This window comes from Vulpes lagopus, chromosome 1 (genome assembly GCF_018345385.1).
Source record: "Vulpes lagopus strain Blue_001 chromosome 1, ASM1834538v1, whole genome shotgun sequence".
Lineage (NCBI taxonomy): Eukaryota > Metazoa > Chordata > Mammalia > Carnivora > Canidae > Vulpes > Vulpes lagopus.
This window is the reverse complement of record NC_054824.1, coordinates 138,196,365-138,209,401: the sequence shown is the minus strand read 5'-3', so window position 1 is coordinate 138,209,401 and position 13,037 is coordinate 138,196,365. Positions and strand designations below refer to the sequence as shown.

Below are 13,037 nucleotides of genomic sequence, written 5' to 3'. Positions count from 1 at the left end.
TGACATGGATGGAGCTAGAGAGTAGAATGCAAAGCAAAATATGCCAAATATCATATTATGTCACTCATGTGTTGAATTCATGAAACAAAACACACAAAGGGAAAATAAGAGACAAATCAAGAAACAGACTCTTAATTATGGGGAACAACTGATGGCTACCAGAGGTGAGGTGGTGAATGGTGGAGAGAGAGGTGAAATAGATGAAGGGGATTAAGAGTACACCTGGTGAGACCTGAGTAATATATGGAACTGTTGAATCACGATATGGTATACCTGAAATTAACATAACACTGTACACTTGAATGAAAATTAAAAAGAATGAGTTTCTCATATGTCAGTGACTGCAGCTGAGGGTGGGAAATTATTGCCAGTGCATTGCTGTGTTTTGGTGTTCCCTGCAAGGAGTCTAAGGTGACATCTATGCACTTACCTTTAGATGGAAGCTATGTGTAAAAACAAAACAAAACAAAACTTGTAGGAGCACCTGGGGGGCAGAATTCGTTAAGTGTCTGACTCTTGGTTTCAGCTCATGTTGTGATCACATGGCTGTGAGACTGAGCCCTGTGTCAGGCTCCACACTCAGCATGGAATCTGCTTGGGATTCTTGGGATTCTCTCTCTTTTCCCCTCTACCCCTTCCCACTTGGGCTCTCTCTTTCTCTCTAAAATTAAAAAAAAAAAAAATCCTTTTAAGAAAGAACTTCCAGACTAAAAAAGCAAACAAATCAAAAGCACTTTCATTGGAGCTGGTCAAGGAAACTGGCAAGGCTACTCTTCATTAAAACAGATCAAAATCAAGTACACAACTAAATGAAGTGAAAACTGAACAAGCTAAGTTTGGGCAAATTTTCCTTCTTATTAACAAATAAAATGTTTCAGTCCCAACTCTTCAAGAAACCGATTCCTATTACCTAGACTATGCAGGCTCTATAATGAAAATTAATATCTTCATAGGTAAGAATGAAGTGAAACACAGGAAGATATTAAAAAATATTAACAAATTTTGAAGAGTTTGTTCTATACACTGAATATTTTAACAGTACCCAGTAGGCTGAACCACAAAGAGATTACACTTGCAAAGCTTCTCTTGGAAGAGCCAGACCCATCTTTCTGCCAATCTCCCCTCACTCAAGGTTAGTAAATATAGAAAAGCAGTGTCAGAGTTTCCTTTGTGCTACTAAGACTTATGTGGCTTACTAGTCGACCCCCATTACCCTGAGTACCTTTACCTTTACAATAAAGAGTGATGAAGCTCTTAAAGTCAGCAGATTGCTGGGACAGGAACTTGAATTGACCAGCATGCTTGCCGCTTCCCACAAGCAGCTGGGCCAGGACTGGAACAGGCTGTGTTTGCCATCACACCCAGGGGTTTCTTCAACCCCCATGCAGCTGTGGCTGTGCTTTAATGCCTCCTCAGGCAGATGGGAAATGGCATTTCAGGGAGTACCTGGCACATTACACAATGATCTTCCTCGGTGAAAAAGGTCACATATATTAAAAAGATGGTTCCCTTGGGTTATTGAAATTTTCTATTGTATAAAACATTTTTCTTTATTCCATTTTTTCTGCCAATGCTTTCTAAAGCCTGCAGGTGGCATATTTAATCACACACTCCCCATCCTTGCAATTGAGGGGCATGGTGTTATGGGATCTGAATCTGAACAGATCTGAAATCTGTTCTTTCCCTGACCCCCAAATAATCTTTCTACAATATTTATTTTTCTCCTCTGTCTCTGTATTTAAAATATTTCTTTTTCTGTAAATACAATATAAAATGTCCTATATCATTTCTTTGTAATTTAAGAATCATCTCAAGTTAGCAAACCTCAGATCAGAATAATCAATTACATATATATATATATATATATATATATATAGTGAGTGTGTGTATATGTGTGTGTGTGTATATATATATATTTGTGGAAGGGAGAGGGAACTGGAGAGATCCTATGAGAAACAGCAAGGATTGGAAATAATACATGATGGAAGAGAGTAGAACTTGATGATTGTTTTACTCGATTAGATATGTGACCTTGAACCACTTGCTTGATCATTTTTGGGCCTGAAACTCCTCACTTGAGAAAGAAAAAAAAATTAACTCCCTTTTAACACTGTGCTTCTTAGCAGTTACTATTTGGCATGGATAAATATTTTTCATTTAAAAATATTTGATTTTACTTAAAATTTGGATAGTTAAGATATAATATATTGGATGAATATTACATATCCTGGTTTTGAAGCCTAGTATAGAAGCAATTACTTCTTATGTTACTCCAGTTCTGAACCACTTAGAACCATTAGTGGAATAAAACTTATTCCAGTGATACTGTTGAAATATTTATAGCTTTCAAATAGACCAAAATTACTAAGCATAAAAGCCCAGAATCTGTAAAAAAAATTTTTAATTTTTATTTATTTATGATAGTCACAGAGAGAGAGAGAGAGAGAGAGAGGCAGAGACATAGGCAGAGGGAGAAGCAGGTTCCATGCACTGGGAGCCCAACGTGGGATTCGATCCCGGGTCTCCAGGATCGTGCCCTGGGCCAAAGGCAGGCACCAAACCGCTGCGCCACCCAGGGATCCCCTGTAAAAATTGTTTTTTGAACTTATTTTCTTTTTATAGGTTTGGATTCAAGTGTAGGGATGACATATTGTGGTTCGTCAAAATTGATGTGAGATAAAATTTATTGAGACATGGGAATTTTAAAGTATGCTTTCACTTTAATATTTTTTTTAAAAATAAAAACTTTAGATAATCTTTAGGTAATTGATCTAGTAAGAGTTTTTTCAGGAATTATAGAAGAGATCAAATATTTTACTAAGTTTAATTTCCTTTTGGTTTTCATTATAATGAATGTGAAAATTACTGAGTTGTAACATGGAATTAATATTCCAATAATGAATCTAAGAATATATACATTTCATGCTTTGAAATAGAATTCATGATTATTTACCAATGCAATGAGGAGCTACAAATTTGAAAACACTTTATCCTGCTATAATAATAAGCAGTATGTCATCTATTATTTGCTTATGTGACTTCAATATGAACCTTTGGATGGAATTTTTCTAATTTTTAAGACCATCACATTGGACTTTTAACTGAATTTTGATGTTTCCAATGCTGTGTAATTCATCTTTATAAGTAGGAAACATTTAATAAACGTGTTTGTATAAAGAAATTTTTTAAATGTGTAAGAAAAAAATATACATTTAGTTAAAGACTTAAACCCCTTTCCTTTTCTATTCTTTCCAAAGAAAAATTACCTTACTGTGCTGGTAGAAATAATCTCCATATATCAAGAATAACCCAAAATGATGATGACTCAATGTCAGGGTACCACTAAATGCATCTTCACTTCCAAACTTTGATTTAGACTGCTACCCAATAGTATATAAAGCTCCCATATATTTGATCATCTTGTTTCTAGATTTCCCCATTGCACTGGATTGGTATGTCTAGCCCTTAACTGATACCCCACTCTCTGGACTGCTATAAATTTACAGAGAGGTATAGTAGAATGAGTCCAACACCATTGTTCTTTTCTCTGCCTCCTCCTTACTAGAATTGAAATATTTCTTTCCTATTTTTGCCTTTATTCTTCCCCATGAATTTTACTATCTCTGTAGAACAGTCTATGTTTCAAATGATTTCAGGATTTGAATGTATTTTTTATTGAAATTACACATTACTTTGAGATTATTTGTAATCTTTATGGTATTGAACTTTCCTGCTAGGAACGTGAGTCCATGATGTTATCTGATTTCAGAAATCTAAAATACACATTTTTCAACGTATTTTGCAAAATCTGACCAGACCCAATTCATTTTGTGACACACCATGATTGATGTGATATGAGACTGTACATTTCCTATTTACCATGAATGTTGAGACATTTAGCTATAGAAATACTACTGTACTTGAGGAAATGGTGATGCTTCAAATTCAGAGGGTGTGTTTCCTATTATACAGTACAGTTGAGTTTTTCATTGATGCACCAAATACAGAAGCACACAAATTATAAGTATATATTTGTAAATCATCAGAGTGAATCCACCTGAAGCCACCATATAGATCAAGTAAGATAATAAAAAGCACCCAGAAGACCCCCTTGTGTCATCTCCCAAAGGAAATACATATTGATCCTCAATACTAGTTTTTGTGTTTCAATTTTCTAAAAGTGTAATTGTGTACCATATTAATATAACAAGAGCAATTAGATGTTAGGTATATGAAAACTATCTGTACTATCTTTGCCACATTTCTGTAAAATATACTAGTTTATTAGAAATGTTTCATAGATCTGATTTGACTAAACACTATCATGTTTGTAAGATTTATCTAAGTTCTATATAAGAATATTCATTTGCATTGTATAGTATTCCATTCTATTCATATACAACAAATTATCAAATTCACTTACAACATTTGTGTTACTTTTTTTTTTTGCATCTATGATAATGCTGATAAGAACAGTTCTGTACAAATATTTTGGTACATATAGCCACACATATTCATCAAAACTTCTGGTTATAGAGACTTAATTGTGGAAAAGTCTTAATTACATATTTAATTACAATCTAAAATATAGGATAATATAGATTTTCTGTTTCTTCTTGAGTAAATTCTGGTAAATTTTGTCTTAGGAATTTATCCTTCATCTAATTTGTCAGATTTCTTGACATAAATATCATATTCCTTAATTACCTTTTTTTATGATTGTAGGATCTGTACTTATGTCGACTTTGTCATTCTTGATACTATTTATTTGCACTCTTTTCCACCTCTAACCTTGTCTTGTCTGGGCTCTATCAATTTAACAACTTCAGATTTAGTCTTCTCCACTTAATGATTATTTTCTATTTCATTTATTTTTGTCTTTATCATACTTTCCTTTGCTTCTTTCGGTCTAATTTGCTGATTTTTGGGGTAAGTTCTTGAGGTGGCTACTTTGATCATGAAGTTTGAGTTTTTCTGCCTTTGATTCTTTGCAGTGTTTTGAGACTTGCTTTATAGCTTAGCATGAAGTCAATATCTATAAATGCTTTACGTTCATTTGAAGAAAACAAATCAGTTGTTTGGGACAGCATCTTACATATGTAAATTAGATCAAATGTGGTGTTTTATTCAAACCTTCAACATCCTTATGGACCTATCTATGTATTCTTTCAATTGCTGAGGGAGAAAGTTTAAAATATCTCATTACGATTTTGTATTTTAGTTCTGTCAACATAAAATGAAGCTAGATTTTTAGTACATACAAATGTATAATACCATCATCATAGTTAAAAATTATTACTTAAAAAGATGAATCTACTTTGTCTGATAATGTATCAATATAACATCTTTTTGTATTAATTTCCATTCAGATTTTATTTTCAATATCCTTACATGGAAGGTGTTCTAACTATCAGTGTTGTTTTTGGTTTTTTTAAATTATCTGACAATGTTTGTCTTTTTTTAACTGACAATGTTTGTCTTCTTTTAACTGGATAGTATGCTCCATTTTCAAATAAATGGTTTTGGTAAATTCTATTTCTTTATAATTCTTTGTGAACTGAGGATACATCCTGCTTCATTGACTTCAGGTTTCTTCTTCTTGTCTTTTGACCTTTAGGATGTAGATAAAATACTCTCTACCTCTTGCCCACTGCTCTGTCATGGGAATATCATATCCCAGATAAGATATGTTCTTTGAGTCTGAGTCTCAGAATAAGAATACAGAAAGGATCAACCAGATCTCAATCCATAGTCTGGAGCTAAACTGACACAGTTGCCCTCCAGCTGCTAATAAGCAGTAAGAACAAAAACACTTTTGTAAACCACAGCAGAGATTTTGGAGTTGTGTGTGTGTGTGTGTGTGTGTGTGTGTATGGCTTAACGAAAGGTGATTAATCTAGAAAATCGTACCAGAAATGTGGTGTTACTATAAAAAGCACATAAAATATGTGTCCGTTAGCTTCGGAGTTGGGAAAAATGTTGTAGGAGACTAAAAAATAAATGGCAACACATGGTATGTAGTGTCAAAACATTTGGTAAGATTGTCACCTGTGATTCCTTAGAAATTAGACAACTTAATGTATGACTTTGTCTAATTGCCGGTAAGACAGAATCTTAATAACTTCAGTTGGTTGTTTTTAGCTGCGTTCTTTAGTTACTATAAGATAGACATGAGCTCAAAAAAGGACTGGTGTGTTTGCCAGCAGGAATAAAAAGCCCTTAGTGAGGTTGATCTTTCATAGACTAGACAGGACCTGGCTTTGAAATCAGACCTGTTTTTATATCCCAGCTCAACCCCCCTTTTTTGGCAATACAATACGGTGTATCAGTTAAGAAAAAGTGGTTTATGTTCTAGTTACAAACAACTCCAAAATGTCAGCAGCTTAACAGAACAAAGTTCCTTAGTTATGCCTGGTGAATATGTCCATCCTGGTGAACTGGGTGCTCTACTCCCCATAGTCACAGTCACTTCAGAGTGCAGGCTGATGGAGTCCTCCAGTTCACCATATACAAATGGAAATTTGGCAGGAAACATGAATATACAAATAAACAAACGTGTAAGTTACTTTAATAAATAGACCAGTATGGACAAAGAGGCCATCAGAACATACTGAGTCAAAGCAGCATTATTCCTGCTTTCTTCAAGCCAATGTGAATACTCTAGTAGAGCTTAATGGTAATGCTAAAGTTTGAGCAGTATCATTGGCACCCAACTACAGTGTCATATAATTCCCTGTTTAAATATTTGTGCATCACTTATGTTTGCATCTTAATCCAGGTATTTTTATTAATCATCCTTTCTCCTCTAATGGTGACTTAAGTACCAGGCACTGTAGTTAACATTAAAGAGATGTTAAGGCATAATTATGACTTCAGGTTATCATCTCTAGAGGACCCATTGCAATAACATGCACCACATCATGGTTTAGTGCCATGAAACTTACGTAAAGCTCTAACCATGCTCTAAAGTGCTTAGCTAGAGACTTATAATGGTGGTGTTTTGCTTTTGTTTTGTCAGAAGATTGTTTTTTAAGTTCATGGCAACTTTTTCACGGCTTATTCTTAACTGAAATCTCTGGACTATAGTTAATAAATAATAGAAGTTATAAAGTTTTCAGTATGTACTCAGCAACATTATCTGTAAAGGTGTATCAAACACACTAACAAAAAGCCTTGGAGGTAGGTGTCATTATCCTAGATTACAAATGAGATACTCAGGCCAAAAGGTTAGGAAGTTTACCCAAGTTTGCAAGACTCAAAAGTTGGAGAGCTGAAACTTAGAAACCAAGCAGTTTTATGCTAAAGCCATGGTTTTGACCACTTTTTTGGACCGTTTTTTTGGAAGTTTAGAGAATTTTAATTACTCAGTTGCGCTTTTAGAGGTTCTGATTTCTCATGTGTCCTTCAAGTTAAGAAATTTTAGAAATCTCCCTTTACAACAAATTCTCATTAGTATACTTTTCCTTTACATTTTTTTCCATTTAACATGTCCACAGTCCTGATAGAGAGCATAGTTTTTGATTTAAGCATCTCTTCCTTTCTCTCTTTTTACTACCATTTATTTTTCCTTAGGTCTCTACAGAAGAAGGCTTGAGTCTGGCCCGGGAATATAACTGTGCTTTTTTTGAGACCTCTGCAGCCCTCAGATTCTGCATTGATGATGCCTTTCATGGTCTCGTGAGAGAAATCCGCAAGAAGGAGTCCATGCCATCCTTGATGGAAAAGAAACTGAAGAGAAAAGACAGCCTGTGGAAAAAGTTAAAAGGCTCATTGAAGAAGAAGAAAGAAAACATGACATGATAGCCTTGCTTCTAACTCCCTTATTCTTTCTCTGAATTTTATCAGTTGGACAATTCCAGATGTTGCATTCTGCTTCAATATTTTCTGTCTCTCTCTCTCTTTCTCTTTAAATATCTGCCTATAGGTAAAAGCAAGATCTGCATAACTGTACCTCTTGAGATAGTTTTGTTTTGCCCTTAACAGTTGGATGGATTTTGTCAATCAGCCGGATATGCTGTTTAAGTTTTTACAATATATTACTAAATAAAATTGACATTCCAATTGCCTCATTTCCCTTTAAAGAGTCTAGCTTCATTTGGTATGCTGTCTGGTTATAGAGGAAATTCAAAATTGCAGACTGAATGATAAAAGGCTCAGGGGATCTGCCTTTGCCTGATAAGACTCTGATTGTTTGCATTTCAGGAATCTCAGTAAATAATGAAGAAGCTCAGGAAACAATTCAGAGCAGGAGTCTGCAGTCCTGTCTTTCCTTAACTGTGGAAGTCTTGGTGCTTTTTTGTGAAGATAAATCTTAGAGGAATTATTAATAATAGGAACCAGTTGTGGGTCATTGGAGGGCTGAAAGAAAATATCTCTGTATTTGCAGTGCTCTGCCTTGTTAGGCTTTAGCAAAATTATCACCGTGAAGTCGCTGAGCTGTGGCAAAAGGATCTTGTCTTTGTAGCAGGCAAAGAGAGGCTGATAGGAACTTGGTGGTTCAGATATTCGTAGAAGGACACCCTGCTCCCTCCCACTAGGAGTCCCTCTTAGGATTGCTTCACCTACACTGGGACCACCTGGAAGGCAAGAGCCTTGTTGATCCAGAGACTCTATATTCTCTGTATGCTGCCATAATTTCCTATCTCTTCTTACTCAAACCATGAAATACCATCAGTTAGAAGGTTTTGTTTCTTATTTGTTACAAATGATCATCATGGAAAATGAAATTGTCTATTCACTCATTGATCCCACTGTGTGATTTGGTTTATTCAAATTCAAACTTAGAAAGCACCTTACCCAGTTTTGAATGTTTAACAGACAAGTATTAAATAAGAGTTGAACATGAGATGGAAACCATGTAACCAGTCTTCATGGGTTGGAGACAGTTTTTTATCATAAATCGGAGAAAAGGAAGGATGAAGAGCATAGTTATCATACAACATGTAAACACTTATTCTTTTATTCACAATGCCCCTAGAACTTGTTAATCTCCGAAAACGCAGGAATGACTCAAGGTAGCTTAACATATAGCTGGAAGACTCACTTGGCTGAAGAACAGTGGGATTATACATTATTAGATGAGAGGACACGTTTTACATAGTAACATAGATACAACTAGAAGGAATTTAGAAATCATAAATTTTCAACTGGCGAACTAAAATTTTAGTCTTTCAGAATAATATACCTGTGGGTCCTTTTGTTGCTTAGAGCTAAGGCCTTTGTCAAAACCACAGGGACTTCACTGTTCTTGATCCTATGTCCTAGACGTGCAATTAACTGTTGCCAGCTATCTCCCTTTGGTGTTTTCTCAACCCTCATATTCTATGGTGTAGGACACAAACTGATCAGTTTTCCCCCATTCCATAGTGTCCTGAAACCAAATCTACTTCATCTTTTCATAATTAGGAGAAAAAGTAAAAAAGAGAACACATAGAGATCATTTAAAGATATTCTTAAAGTTACAGACTGGGTCTTTCTTTGCTTCCTCCTGCCTTGGTTCTGTTTAATAATCTGTTTCTGTCCTGTTAAAAATGGGTTAGTACATTCTTTGCCTCCTGCACATTCTTTTCCTTCTGCAGCCCCGGACCCCAGAGAACCTTTTCAAGCCTGGGAAGACCCTATAAATACTATATTCCGTCAGACTCTTCTGTTTGCTAGAAGATGCAATCTAGGAAACATAGTACTTGGCACTTAGTTCTATATGATGAAACTCCATCTTTGAAAACTTGATGAGTGCCCAGTCTATGAGTACTAAGACTGTTTGGTGCATTTCCTAACATAACTCAGTCTATATAAATTTATTACTATAAGCTCCACTGTCTTTTGGCTCTAGAATTTTCTAAATCTCTTCTACTCCTCTTTCTTTCTTTATACTCCTTGAGTACTAATAAATAATTTATAAATTGTAGGAACTTTTAGAGGGGTTTAGGTTAGGTAACATGTGCCAGGTTCAACCATTCACTCTATAGAAGGGGATCTGCAAAGTATCACCTGAGAGCTGCATGAATTTGAGATACTTATTACAAGCAGAGATTGAGGCAGACTTCAAGCATTCTTCTAGGCAGAAGGAAATGTTCCAGAAGAATAAAACCTAGCTATTTCTGTCCATGGGCTATTAATTCACTCTCTTGCCATAAGACTGAAATGCCAAGATCTTATTTTTGATCATTATCCCTGAAAACTTCCAACCAGACCTAAAATATCTAAGTCAATCTCAAAAGCTCAGAGAAGAAAACCACAAAGTACACATGCCTGCATTGCCAAGGGACTGTCAATAAACTCTTGAAAATAAACATCCATTTCCATTGTTAGATGAATGTGTAATTCTCCAGCACAATCTATCAAATAGTAACTAAAAACCTAGTATGTAACAAGCAGTTTTCTAGATACCACATTCATGTATATATGGGTGTGTGCATGTGTACCAAAGCACTGAGGAAATTCTAAACACAGTTTTCTGCCATCTAGAAATATATCGTTTATCTATTTTGAGGTGTTTTTCATTAATTTATCTTGTGATTCCCCATGGTAAAATAATTTCTCAGATCAGAGATGATAGCCATCTAAAATACTATATTTTGTATTTAGTGGGTACAGGTTGAGTTCCGGAACTTCCATAGAAAAGGCCAGTGAGGAAAAAACATGGGCACTTGGGTCAAACATTACTCACATAACAGTCGGAAATGCAAGGAACAAATAGCTACTTTATTTCTAACTCATCTGTTCTTTCTCACAAGCCCTCTGACTAATGGGTAGCTGTAGGGGGGGTGGGGTTACTAAATTTTAATTCAGTGCAGTAATTTAATGCTAATATGAAACAATAATTTAAGAAGTATCTTTAAATGACACAATCTCTGCATCATGTACTTAGGTCAGTGTTTGATCATTCAAACTTCTGCCCCGCTTCCTTTCCTTTCCAAAACGATATGTAGGTATAAGAGAAAGGCATGGCCTACATGAGCTCATGGCAATAGAATTCCCCCTTCTTCCAAGTTCTATAGTGTATCCTCAGTATTCTCTTTAATCTGTTTAGCCAAGGTTTACCAACAAATTAGACAATGTAGAAGAAATGGATAAGTCCTTAGAAACATACTACCTACCAAAGCTAAAGCAAGAAGAAATAGAAAATTTGAACAGACTGTTCACCAGCATTGAAATTAAATCAGTAATCAAAAAACTTCCAACAAATGAAAGTCCAGGACCAGATGGCTTCCTGGGGGAATTCTACCAAACATTTCAAGAAGCTCTAATACCTATTCTTCTCAAGCTATTCCAAAAAAACAAAAGAGGAAGGAAAACTTCCAAGTTCATTCTATGAGGCCAGCATTACCCTGATACGAAAAACAGATAAAAGTACCACAAAAAGACAACTACAGGCCAATATATTGGTGAATATAGATAAAAAAATCTTCAAAATATTCTAAACTATTAGTAAACTTAATCCAATGACACATTTCTAAAAGTCACACACCATGATCAAGTGGCATTTATTCCAGGGTGCAAGAGTGGTTCATTATTCACAAAACAACATGATACATTACACCAATAAAAGAAAGGATAAAAACCCTACTCATTTCAATAGGTCCAGAAAAAGCATTTGACAAAGTACAACATCCATTCATTATAAAAACCCTCAGCAACACAGATTTAGAGATAACATACCTCAGTGTAATAAAGGCCTTATATGGAAAACCCATAGTATACTCAATGGTGAAAAACTAGGAGCTTTCCCCCTAAGGTCAGAAACAAGACAAAGATGTCTACTCATACCACTTTTATTCAGCAAAATACTGGAAATCCTAGCCACAGCAATCAGCAACATAAAGAAAAATTATAAAATTGGTAAGGAAAACGCAAAACTATTTAAAGATGACATGATAAAATCTATAGAAACTCCTAAAGACTTCACCAAAAAACTACTAGAAATGATAAATGAATTCAGTAAAGTGACAGGATACAAAAATCAATGTATAAGGGTCTGGCCTGATTCTTCTTTTTCTCAACTTTATTTTATTGTCATCATACCATTTGACATGATATCTACCCTCTCAAGAAATTTTTAACTATATGATATATTACTGCTGACCAGGTAAAATGTTGCACATCAGATCTCTAGAGCTTATTTATCTTGCTTGAAACTTTATAGCCTTTGATTATAATCCCCCACCTCCCCATCCCTGCAGTCCCTGGTAACTATCTGATTCTGTTACCAGACTGGTTAACTCTGAGGTATGTTGAAGGTAGGCAGGTTGGGCCATGATAAATAGGAGCTTTCTACTGGTATCCATGGCATTGCTCTTTGCCTTTGAGTTTCAAGGTCCTTCCCAACACAGTGTCTTTATTCGACCCCAGGTCTCTTCCAGACAACTCTACCAGCACCTGTGCCTCTCTCTGGGATCACTCATATGCCACACACAGGTCATGGGGATTCCTGAGCAATGACTCAGTAAGGCTCTGCAGCTCTGCCTACCTCCACCTCTATCGAGCTCATGTGGGGCTGCCCCCAGTAATCTAGCTTATTCCTAGTATTTATTAATTAGCAAAAGTGATATACAAGCACAGATAAATTAGAATGTACCATATCAGCTATAAACACAAAATGTGTCCATGAATGGGAAACTTGGTTACTAGCCCAAGTCATTGGTTTCCTGTCATTGGTTGTAAGGAACCTCCCACCATTAGTCAGCCAGAGGGGCCCAGGGTGTAGGATTAGGAAAAGGATCCTGATGTATATAGTCCATTTGCTTTTCAGTGTCTCTCTTCCATAAGCCATCTGCTGGAAGGAAGTAGGCTGCATGCTTTTCTCTAAGTTATCCTTCAAAAACATACTGGCATGTAAGATAAACAAGAAAATAGAATTTAATAGTCCAAGATGAGAAATGCCTTATTATAGGTGGCTTATGTTCTTCTGAAGCACCAAAATCTGTTTCAGACTATAAAAACCTACCTTAATAAAGATGTTACATATTTTTAAAAGCCACGGGTCAAGAAAAATTTCAAGACAGAATATATTTTAAAATATTTCAAAACATAATGAT

General features: G+C 35.4%; 1 protein-coding gene across 1 annotated transcript in view; it reads left to right on the top strand.

Annotated features, from left to right (window-relative positions):
• RIT2 (Ras like without CAAX 2) overlaps positions 1-8,054 on the top strand; it is a 390,011-nt gene extending 381,957 nt beyond the window's left edge. The window contains exon 5 of the mRNA XM_041765099.1: positions 7,573-8,054. Coding sequence (XP_041621033.1) covers positions 7,573-7,800 — 228 coding nt within the window. The 3' untranslated portion in view covers positions 7,801-8,054. The remainder of the gene's footprint in view (positions 1-7,572) is intronic.
• The last annotated feature ends 4,983 nt before the right edge of the window (positions 8,055-13,037 follow it).